Source organism: Onthophagus taurus, chromosome 10 (genome assembly GCF_036711975.1).
Source record: "Onthophagus taurus isolate NC chromosome 10, IU_Otau_3.0, whole genome shotgun sequence".
In the NCBI taxonomy this organism is placed as follows: Eukaryota; Metazoa; Arthropoda; class Insecta; order Coleoptera; family Scarabaeidae; genus Onthophagus; species Onthophagus taurus.
Genome location: NC_091975.1, coordinates 11711780 through 11736334, shown reverse-complemented (window position 1 = coordinate 11736334; position 24555 = coordinate 11711780). Strand labels below are relative to the sequence as shown.

The 24555-nt window shown below is 27.7% G+C and overlaps 1 protein-coding gene across 17 annotated transcripts in view; it reads right to left on the bottom strand.

Moving 5' to 3' along the window:
- LOC111423645 (short wing) overlaps positions 1-24555 on the bottom strand; it is a 58084-nt gene that overhangs the window by 19716 nt on the left and 13813 nt on the right. For 6 of the 17 annotated variants that reach the window (XM_071199578.1, XM_071199580.1, XM_071199583.1 and 3 more), the window contains 4 exons: positions 12288-12308; positions 5618-5665; positions 4880-5059; positions 4287-4813 (listed from right to left, as the gene is read on the bottom strand). In XM_071199578.1, the coding sequence (XP_071055679.1) occupies positions 4287-4813; positions 4880-5059; positions 5618-5665; positions 12288-12308 (776 nt within the window). The remainder of the gene's footprint in view (positions 1-4286; positions 4814-4879; positions 5060-5617; positions 5666-12287; positions 12309-24555) is intronic. The other 11 variants (XM_071199581.1, XM_071199582.1, XM_071199585.1 and 8 more) reach the window with 6 other exon arrangements.

Sequence of the window (24555 nt, the reverse complement as noted above, 5' to 3'; positions counted from 1 at the left end):
GGCAGTGTGTGTTACTCTACGGACCGGTTCTATAACTTTACACATTTGTTGCGTTTATATTCCTCCTTCTGATCAAAATGCATTGCTTAATTTTATTAATGAAATTAATTTAATCATTGAAGGCCATCCTAATGACAAATTTTCGATTTGTGGCGATTTTAACCTAGCTGAAATTCGGTGGTCAGCCGATCTTTCAACCGGCGTCTCCACTTCTTCTGCTCGTTCGAGTGAGTTTCTGGATGCCCTCGCCTTATGTGGTCTCAACCAATTCAATTTTCACATGAATGCCTTTCAGAACACTCTCGACTTAATTCTTGCTAATTTTTCTAATATATCTTCTATTTCATTAAGCACTCATCCTCTGATCCCTGAGGATAGTGCTCACAACACTTTAGAATTCGTTTGCTCGTTTGAAATGCCACACCGTCTTCCCACTGAATCTTCTAACGTATTTAACTTCAGACGTGCTAATTTCTCTGACATTGATTCGTATCTGTCTACTATTAACTGGGATACAGAGCTAAATACTCGTAAAGTAGACCCTGCTGTTGATTTCTTTTATTACCATTTAAATTTTGCCATTCAAAAATTTACTCCGATCAAGCGCAAATTCACTAGTGGTTTTCCGATGTGGTTTTCGCGAGATACTATCAGAGTGATCAGAGAAAAGCGAAGGGCTCATGTTAAGTGGAAACGGTATGGAAAACAAATAGATTATTTGACTTTTTCATTATTGCGAGGGCGTTCTAAATTTCTCATTCGGCTCGACTATGGGAGGTATGTTGGTGGCGTCGAGAGCAGTATTAAAGCTAATCCTAAATACTTTTGGTCTTATATTAAAAACAAGAAAGGTGCGGATACAATTCCTACACCTATGACATTAAATGGGGCTGTTGCCGGGGACGGTAAGGGTGTCTGCTCGCTATTTGCAACATATTTCTCTTCGGTGTATGTCCCTCCCTCTGTTAATCCTGTTAATTCAATTAATTCACTTCATTCTGCTAATGCTGACCTTAATGATACTACATGTTTGGGTCCGATGCGCTTTGAGCGGTCTGAGGTTGAGGAAGCTCTTATTGCTTTAAATATAAATAAGGGTCCGGGCACTGATGGTATTCCTCCTATCCTAATAAAATCATGTTTTGAATCTCTTTCTCTACCACTTTCCATCTTATTTAACAAATCTGTAAAGGAAGGTACGTTTCCTGCCTTTTGGAAACGTGCATATATTTTGCCCATTTTCAAATCCGGTAATCGTAACCTTATATCTAACTATCGCCCAATATCTATATTGTGAGTGTTTGGTAAGGTTTTAGAGAGACTGGTTTATACCAGACTCTTCTTTAGGCTTAAATCCAAAATCGATCCTAGACAACGTGGCTTTTTTGCGAATCGGTCAGTGGAGAGCAACCTGCTTGAGTACACAAATTATATTTTAACATCATTTGACCAATATTGTCAAGTTGATTCTGTTTACACCGATTTTAGCAAGGCTTTTGATCGTGTGGATCACAGCCTTCTTTTATCAAAACTTCATGGTTATGGTGTTCATGGTGGGTTGCTCCGCTCGTTTGATTCATATTTGCGAGGTAGGAGCCAGATTGTATCTGTTAACGGATATTGCTCTGACCCTATATCAGTTCCCTCGGGTGTCCCTCAGGGTAGCCACCTCGGACCCTTGCTATTTAATCTTTATGTTAACGATATTTTCAAGGTTGTGAAACATTGTCAATGTCTAATGTACGCAGATGATCTCAAGCTTTATCTGCGTATCTCCTCTCCGTTGGACTGCTCTAGACTGCAGACTGACCTTCTCAGGATTTCTGACTTTTGTACTAAAAACCACTTGACCCTAAATCTGTCTAAATGTAATGTTATTTCTTTTTCGAGAAGGAAGAATACTGTTCATTACGATTACAACATCGCTGGCGTAAACTTAACACGCGTTTCCTTTATTAGAGACCTTGGAGTGACTCTTGATCCCAAGCTTCTCTACGCACAGCACATTGACACTACTGTTAATAAGGCTTGGCGTATGCTCGGTTTCATTATGAGATCCACCTCTTCCTTTGTAAGCGTTGACGCGATTAAAAATTTATATTTCGCATATGTTTACAGTATTCTTAATTTTTGCACTGTAGTTTGGAATCCCCAATACCTTATTTATATTGAATTCAATCTAGATTTTTGAAATATCTAAACTTTAAATCTTCCATACATTATATTAATTATCATTCGTCTTGCAGATCGTTTCGGTTAATGCCCCTTCGACAACGTCGCCTGTGTAACGACACATTATTCTTCTACAAGGTTTTACACAATATGTGTGATTCCACAGTTCTTTTGAATTCGGTCAATATTCATGTACCTCCCCGTCTTCTTCGCTTTAATTTCTTGTTCTGTACGCCTATTCCGCGCACCAATGCTTTTCGAAACTCCCCTATGTTGCGAATGGCTCGTCAGGCTGATAAGCTCGATATTGATTTGTTTCAGCATTTATTTTCTACGTTTAGGCGCATACTTTTTAATGCAGTCAGCGAATTGCCTCCTTCGTTTTGGTAGCTCGTTGGTTTCTGTTTTTTTATAATGTTTAATTTCGCCGTTACTATTGCTATTAGGCATTGTTTTATTTTATTTTACTTTTTGGCTTTATTGTATTATTATTATTGTTTTATTTTGTTTTATCTTTTTTTTTGTATATATATAATATCTGAATTCCGGTGTTTTTAGTTTAAGTTTAATTTTATTTTTAATTGCTCGCCTTAATTTTGATAATTTTGATTTTTTCTTTATTCATTTTTCCTTGGTACACGTTTTCTTTTTTTATTGTAAATTTTTTTCGTGGTACAGATCATTTGGGTTTGTCCTGTTTCTGTACCCATAAATTATAAATAAAATAAAATAAAAATAAAAAAATATCCCCGGGTATTTATCCATGGAATTTTCCCTTGAAAATAAATACCCGGGTATTTAACAACACTGCACAGAGTAAGGCAGAGAGTTAGCTCACCGAGAAAATGATAGGCCATTCTCTATCTCTTATTATCACATCATAATACCGATATTTTCTCTTTGTCATCTTGATAGAAAGCCTTAGTAGATGGCGTACATGTCGTTAGTAATATTACAGAAAGCTGTTGACTTTGTTTAAGCGGTTTTGACATTTTATGTATGTCACATGTCACACAGTACTTTTGCGTTTATTGTCTTATTTGTGCTTATTATCTATTTATGCGTTGTATTTTTTACGAATAATTTTCGAGAATAATTATTGTAAAAATGTTTTGCATTGTGTGTGGATGTAGCGAAGATGAAGTTGTAAAATTATTTTGTTTTCCCAAGAATAAGGACAGGTTAGTATTTTAATTATATTAATTTTTAATTTCAATAGTATTCAAATTAAGTATTCAAATTTTTGATAACACCATGTCACTTAGGGTAAGAAGCAGTTGGTGGTTGATAACCAACATTTATTTGTTATAATGCTTTTTTGTTATATGTACTTTATCAATTGAAAATCACAGACAAAAAAGGCCAACCCAACCCAACCTGTGAGGGTCATCCCGGAGAAGACGAGGACAGCGGTTTTTAGTGTAATTATATTGTAATTTAAATATAAAATTTTAAATCGCCAATGGATTTCTCTTTATTTTGCATTGAAATTATAAAATTATAACTTTTTGATTTGAGGTGCTTTTTATTGGTCTATTAAGCTGTAATTATTTTGGCTTACGCAAGCTAAATATAGCTTAATAGATCCACAAAAAGCACATTAGATCAAAAATATTTCTGTATTCAAATTTTAAATTAAATAAAAGATTTGAATTTGGCGCCAATTGCATTTTTGCTTCTCACTGCCATCTACATAAGTGTTACATGATGAGTGAGAGAGACCGGTATATATTGGATCTCGCTTTCACAATGGAGTTGGCCGTCTGGTAGTAGTCTGTGCAACACTGCTTTAAAGTGACAAGTTAAATAACTGCCATAGTAACGACACGTTTTCTATCAAAAAACAATTCAAAGTTCACTTTAACTTTTCTTGCTAATTTAGAGACCTAAATTCCTATGTTACCTTTTTATTGATATTTTGATGTAAAATCATTCCGCACAAAACTTAGCTTATTATGAGTAGAAAATGCTTACACACGCTGTTTTTTGTACGATAACCGGTGTCCTGTATCTCGAAAATGGTGCATTTTAGTTAGATATTAACTACAATACTATATCCTGCGCATATATTATGAAACACCCTGTATATACTACATATTTTAAATTCAACTTACTGTGTGAGCAGCAGCAGAAAGTGGTGTACGTTGTATTGGAGTCCTTTTATGCACCCTATTATCCCATAATACAATTTGGCCGGAATATGTTCCTCCCAAAATCAAATTTGGATGAAACCGTGCGAACTTCGAAGACATTACAGCACTTTGACAGTGAAAAATAAATTCAGGGGTGGTCTTTTTAAACTTGGTGTTCCAAACCAAAGCGACGCCATCCGGCTCATTTGGCATCTCTTCGTTATTCCCGTACGAAGCGAGCATTAATTCCGGGTATTGAGGACACCAATCGATCGATGACACGGTACGATTTTTCGACCAACGTTCGTCGAAAAACCACCGATTCAAAGAAATCCTCTGGTGGATTTTATCATCTAACGCATCATCACCTCGACCTCGGCTATAATCGTTGTAGATATCCGCGTTTTCAGCTAGGGCTCGCTCAACGATTTTTCCAGCTTTATCCATAAAGACTTGAAATTTTTCTGAGAGAACTATTGTTTGTTTTTGTTCTTCACTTAATTCTTTAACTAATAACAAGAAATTAATTAATTAATTTTTAATGAATGAGTTAAATGAAATGAATTGAAACATACTTTCTTTTTTAGTTTCTTGTTTAGCTTGTTCTTGTTCAACAACTGTAACAGCCGGTTGGACCTCTTTGACTTGGGGTAATCCGTGGGCGAGAATCCCGGGGGGTAATTTGCTCCCAAATCCGCCGATATGGGGAAGACTGCCCTCTTCATCTTCACCTTGCCCATCGTCATACGTCAAAACTGTGGTGAATAAGGTGCCGTTCTCATATTCATTCACACACAATTCATGCACTCGATTCTAATCTTTTTGCTACTCTCCCAAATTAAGATAACTTAACAACTAAACTTCCACCTTTAATAGTAATCATGCGCTCAAAATTCTTTTCGAACTATAACGGGATAAATAAATAAATAAGGAAAAAAGCAGCCGGGTTCGTCTCTTTAAAGAAATAAAAACTTACATAAAAAGAAACGCAAACGGATTTGAATCAATTCCTTTCCATCTTTGACACAACGCAAACGTACACACGACTCATTATGTTAGGTGTTATTTTTTTAATAAGTAAAGCATGCATGTTAATTAATGTTTAAATAAAAATTTAAAACAAAGAATTTTCTAATTAAATAATTTGTAACTTTATGAATAAAACTAGCTAACAGTTAATGAAGCGGTGACAAAGTAAATAATAGCGTAAACTACGTTTTTGTGCAAAAATTTGTTGGTTTAAAAATCCAAAAAAAAAAATTAATTAAATAAACAAAGTTAAGAAATGGAAGAATCTCCTTAAGCAGACCTACCTGTGAACTCGTCTTCCCACTCTAGACCAGGATTTAGATTGTATTCGTCTTCGGAGGAAAGAAATATTAAAATTATCAATTAGGGATGATTGTTTTAGCCTTTTTCGAAAAATTTCAACAAAACAATAAACTGTTAACTAATTTTTAATTAATAAAAAATTTTTGGCTGCACGAATTTCGAATTATTTGGTCTTTTTCACAAGTAACTCAAGTCAATTAGTAACATGCAAATGATTTTTTACCTCACCCCAATTTCGGTAATAATTAAAAACCCCCCAACACCCAATCGACAAAGGAAGTATCAGAACTGTCCCAAAAAACCACTACAGTGTGTTAATTAATTATCGTACCCGACGTCATCTTTAATAATAATAATTTTATTGAATAAGTATGATTATAATGAAACTTAATCTAAATTAAAGCTCAAAGCTTACTTTTTAAAATTGGAAAAATATTGAGAAAAAAAATGTTGAAACAAAACTTACATTTTCGTATAACCTAAAAGTGTCAAAAAAGATGCTAATTTAAAAATTCCTGGAAGCCGTATTTATTGAAATTAAGGAATGAGACTTATTTTAAATTAAAGCTCAAAGTTTTCTCTTTAAAATGATGTATAATAATTGTTGGGTTGGATTGGAAAAATATTGAGAAAAAAAATGTTGAAATTAATCTTACTTTTCCGTATAACCTAAAAATGTCAAAAAGATGCTAATTTAAAAATTCCTGGAAGCTGTGCTTATTGAAATTAAGGAATGAGACTTGTTGTAAATTAAAGCTCAAAGCTTTCTCTTTAAAATGATGTATCATAATTGTTGGGTTGGATTGGAAAAATATTGAGAAAAAAAATGTTGAAATTAAACTTACATTTTCGTATAACCTAAAAGTATCAAAAAAGATGCTAATTTAAAAATTCCTGGAAGCCGTGTTTATTGAAATTAACGAATGAGACTTGTTCTAAATTAAAGCTCAAAACTTTCTCTTTACAATGATGTATAAAAATTGTTGGGTTGGATTGGAAAAATATTGAGAAAAAAAATGTTGAAACAAAACTTACATTTTCGTATAACCTAAAAGTGTCAAAAAAGATGCTAATTTAAAAATTCTTGGAAGCCGTATTTATTGAAATTAAGGAATGAGACTTGTTCTAAATTAAAGCTCAAAGCTTTCTCTTTAAAATGATGTATCATAAGTATTGGGTTGGATTGGAAAAATATTGAGAAAAAAGATGTTGAAACAAAACTTACATTTTCGTATAACCTAAAAGTGTCAAAAAAGATGCTAATTTAAAAATTCCTGGAAGCCGTATTTATTGAAATTAAGGAATGAAACTTGTTCTAAATTAAAGCTCAAAGCTTTCTCTTTAAAATGATGTATCATAATTGTTGGGTTGGATTGGAAAAATATTGAGAAAAAAAATTTTGAAACAAAACTTACATTTTCGTATAACCTAAAAGTGTCAAAAAAGATGCTAATTTAAAAATTCTTGGAAGCCGTATTTATTGAAATTAAGGAATGAGACTTGTTCTAAATTAAAGCTCAAAGCTTTCTCTTTAAAATGATGTATCATAAGTATTGGGTTGGATTGGAAAAATATTGAGAAAAAAAATGTTGAAACAAAACTTACATTTTCGTATAACCTAAAAGTGTCAAAAAAGATGCTAATTTAAAAATTCCTGGAAGCCGTATTTATTGAAATTAAGGAATGAAACTTGTTCTAAATTAAAGCTCAAAGCTTTCTCTTTAAAATGATGTATCATAATTGTTGGGTTGGATCGGAAAAATATTGAGAAAAAAAATGTTGAAACAAAACTTACATTTTCGTATAACCTAAAAGTGTCAAAAAAGATGCTAATTTAAAAATTCCTGGAAGCCGTATTTATTGAAATTAAGGAATGAGACTTGTTCTAAATTAAAGCTCAAAGCTTTCTCTTTAAAATGATGTATAAAAATTGTTGGGTTGGATTGGAAAAATATTGAGAAAAAAAATGTTGAAATTAAACTTACATTTCCGTATAACCTAAAAGTGCCAAAAAAGATGCTAATTTAAAAATTCCTGGAAGCCGTGTTTATTGAAATTAAGGAATGAGACTTATTTTAAATTAAAGCTCAAAGCTTTCTCTTTAGAATGGTGTATAATAATTGATGGGTTGGATTGGAATAACATGAAGAAAAAAAATGTTGAAACAAAACTTACATTTTCGTATAACCTAAAAGTGTCGAAAAAGATGCTAATTTAAAAATTCCTGGAAGCCGTATTTAATGAAATTAAGGAATGAGACTTGTTCTAAATTAAAGCTCAAAGCTTTCTCTTTAAAATGATGTATCATAATTATTGGGTTGGATTGGAAAAATGTTGAGAAAAAAAATGTTGAAATTAATCTTACATTTTCGTATAACCTAAAAGTGTCAAAAAAGATGCTAATTTAAAAAGTCCTGGAAGCCGTATTTAATGAAATTAAGGAATGAGACTTGTTCTAAATTAAAGCTCAAAGCTTTCTCTTTACAATGATGTATCATAATTGTTGGGTTGAATTCGAAAAATATTGAGAAAAAAAATGTTGAAATTAAACTTACATTTTCATATAACCTATAACCTATCATATAACCTAAAAGTGTCAAAAAAGATGCTAATTTAAAAATTCCTAGAAGCCGTATTTATTGAAATTAAGGAATGATACTTGTTGTAAACTAAAGCTCAAAGCTTTCTCTTTAAAATGATGTATCATAATTGTTGGGTTGGATTGGAATAACATGAAGAAAAAATATGTTGAAACAAAACTTACATTTCCCTATAACCTAAAAGTGTCAAAAAAGATGTTAATTTAAAAATTCTTGGAAGTCGTATTTATTGAAATTAAGGAATGAGAATTGTTCTAAATTAAAGCTCAAAGCTTTCTCTTTAAAATGATGTATCATAATTGTTGGGTTGGATTGGAAAAATATTGAGAAAAAAAATGTTGAAACAAAACTTACATTTTTGTATAACCTAAAAGTGTTGAAAAAGACGCTAATTTAAAAATTCCTGGAAGCCGTATTTATTGAAATTAAGGAATGAGACTTGTTCTAAATTAAAGCTCAAAGCTTTCTCTTTAAAATGATGTATCATAATTGTTGGGTTGGATTGGAAAAATATTGAGAAAAAAAATTTTGAAACAAAACTTACATTTTCGTATAACCTAAAAGTGTCGAAAGAGATGCTAATTTAAAAATTCTTGGAAGCCGTATTTATTGAAATTAAGGAATGAGACTTGTTCTAAATTAAAGCTCAAAGCTTTCTCTTTAAAATGATGTATCATAATTGTTGAGTTGGATTGGAAAAATATTGAGAAAAAAATGTTGAAACAAAACTTACATTTTCGTATAACCTAAAAGTGTCAAAAAAGATGCTAATTTAAAAATTCCTGGAAGCCGTGTTTATTGAAATTAACGAATGAGACTTGTTCTAAATTAAAGCTCAAAGCTTTCTCTTTAAAATGATGTATCATAATTGTTGGGTTGGATTGGAAAAATATTGAGAAAAAAAATGTTGAAACAAAACTTACATTTTCGTATAACCTAAAAGTGTCAAAAAAGATGCTAATTTAAAAATTCTTGGAAGCCGTGTTTATTGAAATTAAGAAATGAGACTTGTTCTAAATTAAAGCTCAAAGCTTTCTCTTTAAAATGATGTATCATAATTGTTGGGTTGGATTGGAAAAATATTGAGAAAAAAAATGTTGAAATTAAACTTACATTTCCGTATAACCTAAAAGTGTCAAAAAAGATGCTAATTTAAAAATTCATGGAAGCCGTATTTAATGAAATTAAGGAATGAGATTTGTTCTAAATTAAAGCTCAAAGCTTTCTCTTTACAATGATGTATCATAATTGTTGGGTTGCATTGGAAAAATATTGAAAAAAAAAATTTTGAAATTAAACTTATAAATAACCTAAAAGTGTCAAAAAAGATGCTAATTTAAAAATTCCTGGAAGCCGTATTTATTGAAATTAAGGAATGAGACTTGTTCTAAATTAAAGCTCAAAGCTTTCTCTTTAAAATGATGTATCATAATTGTTAGGTTGAATTGGAAAAATATTGAGAAAAAAAATGTTGAAACAAAATTTACATTTTCGTATAACCTAAAAGTGTTGAAAAAGGTGCTAATTTAAAAATTCTTGGAAGCCGTATTTATTGAAATTAAGGAATGAGACTTGTTCTAAATTAAAGCTCAAAGCTTTCTCTTTAAAATGATGTATCATAATTGTTGGGTTGGATTGGAAAAATATTGAGAAAAAAAATGTTGAAATTAAACTTACATTTCCGTATAACCTAAAAGTGTCAAAAGAGATGCTAATTTAAAAATTCCTGGAAGCCGTATTTATTGAAATTAAGGAATGAAACTTGTTCTAAATTAAAGCTCAAAGCTTTCTCTTTAAAATGATGTATCATAATTGTTGGGTTGGATCGGAAAAATATTGAGAAAAAAAATTTTGAAACAAAACTTACATTTTCATATAAACTAAAAATGTTAAAAAGATGCTAATTTAAAAATTTCTGGAAGCCGTATTTATTAAAATTAAGGAATGAGACTTGTTGTAAATTAAAGCTCAAAGCTTTCTCTTTAAAATGATGTATCATAATTGTTGGGTTGGATTGGAAAAATATTGAGAAAAAAAATGTTGAAATTAATCTTATATTTCCGTATAACCTAAAAATGTCAAAAAGATGCTAATTTAAAAATTCCTAGAAGCCGTATTCATTGAAATTAAGGAATGAGACTTGTTCTAAATTAAAGCTCAAAGCTTTCTCTTTACAATGATGTATAATAATTGTTGGGTTGGATTGGAAAAATGTTGAGAAAAAAAATTTTGAAACAAAACTTATGGAAAGATCCCTGAAACCGGTCTAAAGATAATAAAGTCAGATAAATCAAATATCTCAAAGAGATTGTTCTTTTATAATAATAGCCACTCCGTCGTGTCTACATGAGGTCGCAACTTAGTATTTTGGCAGATTTAGGGCCGGTTTATCAATGTCGAGTTAAATCTGTTAGATACGCAACTCATGGCTAAACTTGCCTAACAGATCACCTCAGTGAACCGTTTATCCAGCAACTTTCTACCCGACAGGCAGCAACCTACGAGATAGAACATAGATGGTACCCCTGAGTGTTAACATTAGATACGGAAATGAAACGTAATTGGTGAAATTTGAATAATTAACTTTAGTTGATATAAACAGCTGATCGTGTTTTGGAGGTTATCATTCCTGTGTGCTTTCGGTATTGTGCTTTGTTTTCGAAAACCTCTGTTATAATGGACTTCCTACATGAATATTTATTAGACAGTGATAAAGATGAGGATATTGTCCAACTCTTAAATTATAAACGACGATTGCCAAATCCATCAGCAAGTTCTTTTCTGCAGTACTAAAATTTGATGATCATTTCTTTCTCTTGCTTATCCATCACCACAATTATAAACTTAATTTATTTTTTGTCGTTATATTTTGATTTTATTGTCATTTCCTTTCACCAAGCTCACATTTTTTTGACAATATCTAATAGGTAAACCTTAACCAGTATTTCAATCTGGTGGATATCCAAATGTCATATTTATCTATAAGATTACCCTAAACTACGGGTGGATAAACGATACGTCGACGTTATGTATCAGCTACAATTTTAATTGACAGATAAATCGTCTTAACTAAATATTGATAAACCGGCCCTTAAGGTATTAATTGTTGTCTCTGACATCCAACGTTCTGTAATTCCTAATATATCTGTATTTGAGTTTGGTTTAAGTACATATTCTTAACATATTATTTGTTAGTTTCGAGTTGAAAATTAGTTATTAGAGTTGCAGCAATGTTTTTTACAGCAGTTTGAATATTTCTTTCTATTATTTTCTCCAATTCCGATAGATTACTAACATAAATTTTATTATTAACGTCGTTTCGCGTTATTATTGAAACTCCTATGCAAGTAGGTATGCAACCAATATCGCAAATCGCGTATTGCAATACGCATAGTGTGATATTGGTTGCATACTTGCAATGATGACGTCGGGTACGGTAATTGTAATTATAATTAATTAACACAGTGTACATAAGAAAAATACTAATACTATTGCAGTACCAAATTGACACTTCTTCTGACAGTTCCCTTGTAAGTGTCTCAATCATGCATTAAAAACATTAATAATAAATTAAACATAAAGATTTTGATGCATGTTTGGGACATAAAAGGACGAATCAATTCATACCAAAAAATAAAATAAAATCACCATGTTAATACCTTGTTAGTAAAGTGCAAAATCAATCAAAAAAATGTTCAAAAATAATTTCAAGTGGTGCTCCTAAAAGGGATTTGAAAAGCGCACGGAGAAAAATATTCCACGAAAATCACATACAATCGTCATAAATCATCAATTCATCATAATCATTATAAATATAGAAAGAGAATGAGACAAAGCATGGAATAATAAAGTATATACAGCGTCAAAAAAATTTAAAGCGAGTTAGAAAATAAAAAATTAAAAAAGAATAAATTGGGTGTACCAAAAAATAAATTAAGATATGAGCAAAGATATGGGAGAAATGGATTTTGATTTAATACTTAATTAATAAAGAAAATTGTAATTAAATAAAAAAAAGCTACGAATACTTAAGAAAAAACCGTAAACTTACCGTAATAATCGGTTGCGTGAGCTATTTTTGGAAATTTCATAAAAAAAACAGAGAAAAAACATCTATTTTAGTAAACGTGATTGATTTAAATTAATTAATTAATTAAATTTTCTTTTTTATCAACATTTAAAAAGGGATTTAAGGAAACATACATATTAAAAAATTGAGCCATTAAATCTTTTTAAAAAAAGATAAAATTAATTTTTTGTACGGCTGCCTTCTTTATAATGAAATTTAACTCCTAAAATTCGTTTAAAGTAAAATAAAGAGATAAAGATGATTAAAATAGGATGTGCAGAAATGTATTAGCACAAAGGAAAGTCTTTCCAAGTGTTGAATCATATTTTTTATGAAATGAAAAATTAAAACGGTGCATTTGTTTTATAAATTTTTTATGCGAAGAATAAGAGATTTTCCTTTTCCTATGTATTAGGTACATTTACGTATATACAGAGTGTCCCGTGGAAATGATATATTAAGATTAACTGAAAAAACTTTAAATTTATAATTTGATATTTATCGTATTCTAAATCTTTATGGTTTTTCAACCTAACCTAAATAAACTATTAGGTAATGACAGTGAATAAGTGTTAAAAAATGTTTTTATAATTTGTTATTATCTAGTGCACTGTACTATTCAGAGGGAAATTAAAAATAGGTTATTTTAAAAAATTTTGTTAATAAAAGTTGTTTGTTATTAAATTTAAAACAAATATTGCTTATAAAGAATTTTGGTAGCATAAATAATTAAGTAGATAACCTCAAAAATTTGGATTGTTATACTAGTATACAGCACTACCTAGAAGAGATATTAAAACATTTTATTATAATAATATGTTCAAAATTAAATTCTAAATAAATCTTATACGAAACATTTTTCGATAAAACACTCAATAGGTTAAATATGCAATGATTTGTTATTATCTAGTGCACTGTACTATTCAGAGGGAAATTAAAAATAGGTTATTTTAAAAATTTTGTTAATAAAAGTTGTTTGCTATTAAATTTAAAACAAATATTGCTTATAAAGAATTTTGGTAGCATAAATAATTAAGTAGATAACCTCAAAAATTTGGATTATACTAGTATACAGCACTACCTAGGAGAGATATTAAAAAATTTTATTATAATAATATGTTCAAAATTAAATTCTAAATAAATCTTATACGAAACGTTTTTCAATAAAACACTCAATAGGTGAAATATGCAATGATTTGTTATTATCTAGTGCACTGTACTATTCAGAGGGAAATTAAAAATAGGTTATTTTAAAAAATTTTGTTAATAAAAGTTGTTTGTTATTAATTTTAAAGCAAATATTGCTTATAAAGAATTTTGTTAGCATAAATAATTAAGTAGATAACCTCAAAAATTTTGATTGTTATACTAGTATACAGCACTACCCAGGAGAGATATTAAAAAAATTTATTATGATATGTTCAAAATTAAATTCTAAATAAATCTTATACGAAACATTTTTCGATAAAACACTCAATAGGTGAAATATGCAATGATTTGTTATTATCTAGTACACTGTACTATTCAGAGGGAAATTAAAAATAGGTTATTTTAAAAAATTTTGTTAATAAAAGTTGTTTGTTATTAAATTTAAAACAAATATTGCTTATAAAGAATTTTGATAGCATAAATAATTAAGTAAATAACCTCAAAAATTTTGATTGTTATACTAGTATACAGCACTACCTAGGAGAGATATTAAAAAATTTTATTATAATAATATGTTCAAAATTAAATTCTAAATAAATCTTATACGAAACATTTTTCGATAAAACACTCAATAGGTTAAATATGCAATGATTTGTTATTATCTAGTGCACTGTACTATTCAGAGGGAAATTAAAAATAGGTTATTTTAAAAAATTTTCTTAATAAAAGTTGTTTGTTATTAAATTTAAAACAAATATTGGTTATAAAGAATTTTGGTAGCATAAATAATTAAGTAGATAACCTCAAAAATTTTGATTGTTATACTAGTATACAGCACTACCTAGGAGAGATATTAAAAAATTTTATTATAATAATATGTTCAAAATTAAATTCTAAATAAATCTTATACGAAACATTTTTCGATAAAACACTCAATAGGTTAAATATGCAATGATTTGTTATTATCTAGTGCACTGTACTATTCAGAGGGAAATTAAAAATAGGATATTTTAAAAAATTTTGTTAATAAAAGTTGTTTGTTATTAAATTTAAAACAAATATTGCTTATAAAAAATTTTGGTAGCATAAATAATTAAGTAGATAACCTCAAAAATTTTGATTGTTATACTAGTATACAGCACTACTTAGGAGAGATATTAAAAAATTTTATTATAATAATATATTCAAAATCAAATTCTAAATAAATCTTATACGAAACATTTTTCGATAAAACACTCAATAGGTGAAATATGCAATGATTTGTTATTATCTAGTGCACTGTACTATTCAGAGGGAAATTAAAAATAGGTTATTTTAAAAAATTTTGTTAATAAAAACTGTTTGTTACTAAATTTAAAACAAATATTGCTTATAAAGAATTTTGATAGCATAAATAATTAAGTAGATAACCTCAAAAATTTTGATTGTTATACTAGTATACAGCACTACCTAGGAGAGATATTAAAAATTTTTATTATAATAATATGTTCAAAATTAAATTCTAAATAAATATTATACGAAACATTTTTCGATAAAATACTCAATAGGTTAAATATACAATGATTTGTTATTATCTAGTGCACTGTACTATTCAGAGGGAAATTAAAAATAGGTTATTTTAAAAAATTTGGTTAATAAAAGTTGTTTGTTAGTAAATTTAAAACAAATATTGCTTATAAAGAATTTTGGTAGCATAAATAATTAAGTAGATAACCTCAAAAATTTTGATTGTTATACTAGTATACAGCACTACCTAGGAGAGATATTAAAAAATTTTATTATAATAATATATTCAAAATTAAATTCTAAATAAATCTTATACGAAACATTTTTCGATAAAACACTCAATAGGTTAAATATGCAATGATTTGTTATTATCTAGTGCACTGTACTATTCAGAGGGAAATTAAAAATAGGTTATTTTAACAAATTTTGTTGATAAAAGTTGTTTGTTATTAAATTTAAAACTAATATTGCTTGTAAAGAATTTTGATAGCATAAATAATTAAGTAGATAACCTCAAAAATTTTGATTGTTATACTAGTATACAGCACTACCTAGGAGAGATATTAAAAAATTTTGTTATAATAATATGTTCAAAATTAAATTCTAAATAAATCTTATACGAAACATTTTTCGATAAAACACTCAATAGGTTAAATATGCAATGATTTGTTATTATCTAGTGCACTGTACTATTCAGAGGGAAATTAAAAATAGGTTATTTTACAAAATTTTGTTAATAAAAGTTGTTTGTTATTAAATTTAAAACAAATATTGCTTATAAAAAATTTTGGTAGCATAAATAATTAAGTAGATAACCTCAAAAATTTTGATTGTTATACTAGTATACAGCACTACCTAGGAGAGATATTAAAAAAATTTATTATGATAATATGTTCAAAATTAAATTCTAAATAAATCTTATACGAAACATTTTTCGATGAAACACTCAATAGGTTAAATATGCAATGATTTGTTATTATCTAGTGCACTGTACTATTCAGAGGGAAATTAAAAACAGGTTATTTTAAAAAATTTTGTTAATAAAAATTGTTTGTTACTAAATTTAAAACAAATATTGCTTATAAAGAATTTTGATAGCATAAATAATTAAGTAGATAACCTCAAAAATTTTGATTGTTATACTAGTATACAGCACTACCTAGGAGAGATATTAAAAAATTTTAGTATAATAATATGTTCAAAGTTAAATTCTAAATAAATCTTATACGAAACGTGTTTCGATAAAACACGCAATAGGTGAAATATGCAATGATTTGTTATTATCTAGTGCACCGTACTATTCAGAGGGAAATTAAAAATAGGTTATTTTAAAAAATTTGGTTAATAAAAGTTGTTTGTTAGTAAATTTAAAACAAATATTGCTTATAAAGAATTTTGGTAGCATAAATAATTAAGTAGATAACCTCAAAAATTTTGATTGTTATACTAGTATACAGCACTACCTAGGAGAGATATTAAAAAATTTTATTATAATAATATATTCAAAATTAAATTCTAAATAAATCTTATACGAAACGTGTTTCGATAAAACACGCAATAGGTGAAATATGCAATGATTTGTTATTATCTAGTGCACTGTACTATTCAGAGGGAAATTAAAAATAGGTTATTTTAACAAATTTTGTTGATAAAAGTTGTTTGTTATTAAATTTAAAACTAATATTGCTTGTAAAGAATTTTGATAGCATAAATAATTAAGTAGATAACCTCAAAAATTTTGATTGTTATACTAGTATACAGCACTACCTAGGAGAGATATTAAAAAATTTTGTTATAATAATATGTTCAAAATTAAATTCTAAATAAATCTTATACGAAACATTTTTCGATAAAACACTCAATAGGTTAAATATGCAATGATTTGTTATTATCTAGTGCACTGTACTATTCAGAGGGAAATTAAAAATAGGTTATTTTACAAAATTTTGTTAATAAAAGTTGTTTGTTATTAAATTTAAAACAAATATTGCTTATAAAAAATTTTGGTAGCATAAATAATTAAGTAGATAACCTCAAAAATTTTGATTGTTATACTAGTATACAGCACTACCTAGGAGAGATATTAAAAAAATTTATTATGATAATATGTTCAAAATTAAATTCTAAATAAATCTTATACGAAACATTTTTCGATAAAACACTCAATAGGTTAAATATGCAATGATTTGTTATTATCTAGTGCACTGTACTATTCAGAGGGAAATTAAAAACAGGTTATTTTAAAAAATTTTGTTAATAAAAATTGTTTGTTACTAAATTTAAAACAAATATTGCTTATAAAGAATTTTGATAGCATAAATAATTAAGTAGATAACCTCAAAAATTTTGATTGTTATACTAGTATACAGCACTACCTAGGAGAGATATTAAAAAAATTTATTATGATAATATGTTCAAAATTAAATTCTAAATAAATCTTATACGAAACATTTTTCGATGAAACACTCAATAGGTTAAATATGCAATGATTTGTTATTATCTAGTGCACTGTACTATTCAGAGGGAAATTAAAAACAGGTTATTTTAAAAAATTTTGTTAATAAAAATTGTTTGTTACTAAATTTAAAACAAATATTGCTTATAAAGAATTTTGATAGCATAAATAATTAAGTAGATAACCTCAAAAATTTTGATTGTTATACTAGTATACAGCACTACCTAGGAGAGATATTAAAAAATTTTGTTATAATAATATGTTCAAAATTAAATTCTAAATAAATATTATACGAAACATTTTTCAATAAAACACTCAATAGGTTAAATATGCAATAATTTGTTATTATCTAGTGCACTGTACTATTCAGAGGGAAATTAAGAAAGGGTTATTTTAAAAAATCTTGTTAATAAAAATTGTTTGTTATTAAATTTAAAACAAATATTGCTTATAAAGAATTTTGGTAGCATAAATAATTAAGTAGATAACCTCAACAATTTTGATTGTTATACTAGTATACAGCACTACCTAGGAGAGATATTAAAAAATGTTATTATAATAATATATTCAAAATTAAATTCTAAATAAATCTTATACGAAACATTTTTCACTAAAACACTCAATAGGTTAAATATGCAATGATTTGTTATTATCTAGTGCACTGTACTATTCAGAGGGAAATTAAAAATAGGTTATTTTAAAAAATTTTGTTAATAAAAGTTGTTTGGTATTAAATTTAAAACAAATATTGCTTATAAAGAATTTTGGTAGCATAAATAATTAAGTAGATAACCTCAAAAATTTTGATTGTTATACTAGTACAGCACTACCTAGGAGAGATATTAAAAAATTTTATTATAATAATATATTCAAAATTAAATTCTAAATAAATCTTATACGAAACGTGTTTCGATAAAACACGCAATAGGTGAAATATGCAATGATTTGTTATTATCTAGTGCACCGTACTATTCAGAGGGAAATTAAAAATAGGTTATTTTAAAAAATTTGGTTAATAAAAGTTGTTTGTTAGTAAATTTAAAACAAATATTGCTTATAAAGAATTTTGGTAGCATAAATAATTAAGTAGATAACCTCAAAAATTTTGATTGTTATACTAGTACAGCACTACCTAGGAGAGATATTAAAAAATTTTATTATAATAATATATTCAAAATTAAATTCTAAATAAATCTTATACGAAACGTGTTTCGATAAAACACGCAATAGGTGAAATTCATTGCATATATCTAGTGCACTGTACTATTCAGAGGGAAATTAAGAAAGGGTTATTTTAAAAAATTTTGTTAATAAAAATTGTTTGTTATTAAATTTAAAACTAATATTGCTTATAAAGAATTTATATAGCATAAATAATTAAGTAGATAACCTCAAAAATTTTGATTGTTATACTAGTATACAGCACTACATAGGAGAGATATTACAAATTTTTATTATAATAATATGTTCAAAATTAAGTTATAAATAAATCTTATACGAAACGTTTTTCGATAAAACACTCAATATGTTAAATATGTTATATATATGTTATATATATATTTTTGTTAATAAAAGTTGTTTGTTATTAAATTTAAAACAAATATTGCTTATAAAGAATTTTGTTAGCATAAATAATTAAGTAGATAACCTCAAAAATTTGGATTGTTATACTAGTATACAGCACTACCTAGGAGAGATATTAAAAAAATTTATTATGATATTATGTTCAAAATTAAATTCTAAATAAATCTTATACGAAACATTTTTCGATAAAACACTCAATAGGTTAAATATGCAATGATTTGTTATTATCTAGTGCACTGTACTATTCAGAGGGAAATTAAAAATAGATTATTTAAAAAAATTTTGTTAATAGAAGTTGTTTGTTATTAATTTTAAAGCAAATATTGCTTATAAAGAATTTTGGTAGCATAAATAATTAAGTAGATAACCTCAAAAATTTTGATTGTTATACTAGTATACAGCACTACCTAGGAGAGATATTAAAAAATTTTATTATAATAGACTTGTGGCTAAACCCAAATGATTCTAGTTCTAGGTTGTTCAGAACGATTGAAAACTGCATCAACATTGTCTAAAATTGGTTTATAAGGTAGCAAAATTGTTCAAAATGATTGGAAATAACTTCATAGCCATCTCATGTTGTTCAAAATCATTGAGAACTGGTTGAGCATAATTTTATACTTGTCTAAATGATTTACAACTAGTTTTTAAACAATCCATGTTGCTCAAAATGACTAAAAATTAGTTGATAGTCATTAAAAATTTGTCTAAATGTATAAGGACTAGTTTATATCAAATCTAGGATGCTCAGAACGATTGAAAACTGCACCAACATTGTCTAAAATTGGTTTATAAGGTAGCAAAATTGTTCAAAATGATTGGAAATAACTTCATAGCCATCTCATGTTGTTCAAAATCATTGAGAACTGGTTGAGCATAATTTTATACTTGTCTAAATCATTAACAACTAGTTTTTAAACAATCCATGTTGCTCAAAATGACTAAAAATTAATTGATAGTCATTAAAAACTTGTCTAAATGTACAAGGACTAGTTTGTAGCAAATCTAGGTTGTTCAGAACGATTGAAAACTGCATCAACATTGTCTAAAATTGGTTTATAAGGTAGCAAAATTGTTCAAAATGATTGGAAATAACTTCATAGCCATCTCATGTTGTTCAAAATCATTGAGAACTGGTTGAGCATAATTTTATACTTGTCTAAATGATTAACAACTAGTTTTTAAATAATCCATGTTGCTCAAATTGACTAAAAATTAGTTGATAGTCATTAAAAACTTGTCTAAATGTATAAGGACTAGTTTATATCAAATCTAGGTTGCTCAGAATGATTGAAAACTGCACCAACATTGCCTAAAATTGGTTTATAAGGTAACAAAATTGTTCAAAATAATTGGAAATAACTTCATAGCCATCTCATGTTGTTCAAAATCATTGAGAACTGGTTGAGCATAATTTTATACTTGTCTAAATCATTAACAACTAGTTTTTAAACAATCCATGTTGCTCAAAATGACTAAAAATTAATTGATAGTCATTAAAAACTTGTCTAAATGTACAAGGACTAGTTTATATCAAATCTAGGATGCTCAGAACGATTGAAAACTGCACCAACATTGTCTAAAATTGGTTTATAAGGTAGCAAAATTGTTCAAAATGATTGGAAATAACTTCATAGCCATCTCATGTTGTTCAAAATCATTGAGAACTGGTTGAGCATAATTTTATACTTGTCTAAATGATTAACAACTAGTTTTTAAATAATCCATGTTGCTCAAATTGACTAAAAATTAGTTGATAGTCATTAAAAACTTGTCTAAATGTATAAGGACTAGTTTATATCAAATCTAGGTTGCTCAGAATGATTGAAAACTGCACCAACATTGCCTAAAATTGGTTTATAAGGTAACAAAATTGTTCAAAATAATTGGAAATAACTTCATAGCCATCTCATGTTGTTCAAAATCATTGAGAACTGCTTGAGCATAATTTTATACTTGTCTAAATCATTAACAACTAGTTTTTAAACAATCCATGTTGCTCAAAATGACTAAAAATTAATTGATAGTCATTAAAAACTTGTCTAAATGTATAAGGACTAGTTTATATCAAATCTAGGTTGCTCAGAATGATTGAAAACTGTACCAACATTGTCTAAAATTGCTTTATAACGTAGTAAAGTTGTTCCAAATGATTAAAATTAGTTCATAGCCATTTCATGTTGTTCAAAATCATTGAGAACTGGTTGAGCATAATTTTATACTTGTCTAAATCATTAACAACTAGTTTTTAAAGAATCCATGTTGCTTAAAATGACTAAAAATTAGTTGATAGCCATTAAAAACTAGTCTAAATGTATAAGGACTACCTTATATCAAATTTAGGTCGCTCAGAACGATTGAAAACTGCACCAACATTGTCTAGAATTGGTTTATAAGGTAGCAAAATTGTTCAAAATGGTTGGAAATAACTTCATAGCCATCTCATGTTATTCAAAATCATTGAAAACTGGGTAAGCATAATTTTATACTTGTCTAAATGATTTACAACTAGTTTTTAAACAATTCATATTGCTCAAAATGACAAGAAATAAGTTGATAGTCATTAAAAACATGTCTAAATGTATAAGGACTAGCTTATATCAAATTTAGGTTGCTCAGAACGATTGAAAACTGCACCAACATTGTCTAAAATTGATTTATAAGGTAGCAAAATTGTTCAAAATGATTGGAAATAACTTCATAGCTATCTCATGTTATTCAAAATCATTGAGAACTGGTTGAGCATATTTTTATACTTGTGTAAATTATTAACAACCAGTTTTTGAACAATCCATGTTGCTCAAAATGACTAAAAATTAATTGATAGTAATTAAAAACTTGTCTAACAATAAATGTATAAGGACTAGTTTGTAGCAAATCTAGGTTGCTCAGAGTGATTGAAAACTGCACCAACATTGTCTAAAATTGCTTTATAACGTAGTAAAGTTGTTCCAAATGATTAAAATTATTTCATAGCCATTTCATGTTCTTCAAAATAATTGAGAACTGGTTGAGCACAATTTTATACTTGTCTAAATCATTAACAACTAGTTTTTAAACAATCCATGTTGCTCAAAATTACTAAAAATTAGTTGATAATCATTAAAAATTTGTCTAAATGTATAAGGACTAGTTTGTAGCAAATCTAGGTTGTTCAGAATGATTGAAAACTGCACCAACATTGTCTAAAATTGGTTTATAAGGAAGCAAAATTGTTCAAAATGATTGGAAATAACTTCATAGGCATCTCATGTTATTCAAAATCATTGCAAATTGGTTAAGCATAATTTTATACTTGTCAAAATGATTTACAACTAGTTTTTAAACAATCCATGTTGCTCAAAATGACTAGAAATTAGTTGATAGTCATTAAAAACTTGTCTAAATGTATAAGGACTAGTTTATATCAAATCTAGGTTGCTCAGAACGATTAAAAACTGCACCAACATTGTCCAAAATTGGTTTATAAGGTAGCAAAATTGTTCAAAATGATTGGAAATAACTTCATAACCATCTCATGTTATTCAAAATCATTGAGAACTGGTTGAGCACAATTTTATACTTGCCTAAATAATTAACAACTAGTTTTTAAACAATCCATGTTGCTCAAAATTACTAAAAATTAGTTGATAGTCATTAAAAATTTGTCTAAATGTATAAGGACTAGTTTGTAGCAAATCTAGGTTGTTCAGAATGATTGAAAACTGCACCAACATTGTCTAAAATTGGTTTATAAGGTAGCAAAATTGTTCAAAATGATTGGAAATAACTTCATAGGCATCTCATGTTATTCAAAATCATTGCAAATTGGTTTAGCATAATTTTATACTTGTCTAAATGATTTACAACTAGTTTTCAAACAATCCATGTTGCTCAAAATGACTAGATATTAGTTGATAGTCATTAAAAACTTGTCTAAATGCATAAGGACTAGTTAATATTAAATCTAGGTTGCTCAGAACTATTGAAAACTGCAGCAACATTGTCTAAAATTGCTTTATAACGTAGTAAAGTTGTTACAAATGATTAAAATTAGTTCATAACCATTTCATGTTATTCAAAGTCATTGAGACCTGGTTGAGCATAATTTTATACTTGTCTAAATCATTAACAACTAGTTTTTAAACAATCCATGTTGCTCAAAATGACTAAAAATTAGTTGATAGTCATTAAAAACTTGTCTAAATGTATAAGGACTAGTTTGTAGCAAATCTAGGTTGCTCAGAATGATTGAAAACTGCACCAACATTGTCTAAAATTGCTTTACAACGTAGTAAAGTTGTTCCAAATGATTAAAATTATTTCATAGCCATTTCATGTTCTTCAAAATAATTGAGAACTGGTTGAGCACAATTTTATACTTGTCTAAATCATTAACAACTAGTTTTTACAGAATCCATGTTGCTTAAAATGACTAAAAATTAGTTGATAGCCATTAAAAACTAGTCTAAATGTATAAGGACTAGCTTATATCAAATTTAGGTCGCTCAGAACGATTGAAAACTGCACCAACATTGTCTAGAATTGGTTTATAAGGTAGCAAAATTGTTCAAAATGGTTGGAAATAACTTCATAGCGATCTCATGTTATTCAAAATCATTGAAAACTGGGTAAGCATAATTTTATACTTGTCTAAATGATTTACAACTAGTTTTTAAAGAATCCATGTTGCTCAAAATGACTAAAAATTAATTGATAGTAATTAAAAACTTGTCTAAATGTATAAGCACTAGTTTGTAGCAAATCTAGGTTGCTCAGAGTGATTGAAAACTGCACCAACATTGTCTAAAATTGCTTTATAACGTAGTAAAGTTGTTCCAAATGATTAAAATTATTTCATAGCCATTTCATGTTGTTCAAAATCATTGAGAACTGGTTGAGCATAATTTTATACTTGTCTAAATGATTAACAACTGGTTTTTAAATAATCCATGTTGCTCAAATTGACTAAAAATTAGTTGATAGTCATTAAAAACTTGTCTAAATGTATAAGGACTAGTTTATATCAAATTTAGGTTGCTCAGAACGATTGAAAACTGCACCAACATTGTCTAAAATTGATTTATAAGGTAGCAAAATTGTTCAAAATGATTGGAAACAACTTCATAGCCATCTCATATTATTCAAAATCATTGAAAACTGGTTAAGCATAATTTTATACTTGTCTAAATGATTTACAACTAGTTTTTAAACAATCCATGTTGCTCAAAATTACTAATAATTAGTTGATAGTCATTAAAAATTTGTCTATATGTATAAGGACTAGTTTGTAGCAAATCTAGGTTGTTCAGAATGATTGAAAACTGCACCAACATTGTCTAAAATTGCTTTATAACGTAGTAAAGTTGTTCCAAACGATTAAAATTATTTCATAGCCATTTCATGTTGTTCAAAATCATTGAAAACTGGTTGAGCGTAATTTTATACTTGTCTAAATGATTTACAACTAGTTTTTAAACAATCCATGTTGCTCAAAATGACTAAAAATTAATTGATAGTCATTAAAAACTTGTCTAAATGTATAAGGACTAGTTTATATCAAGTCTAGGTTGCTCA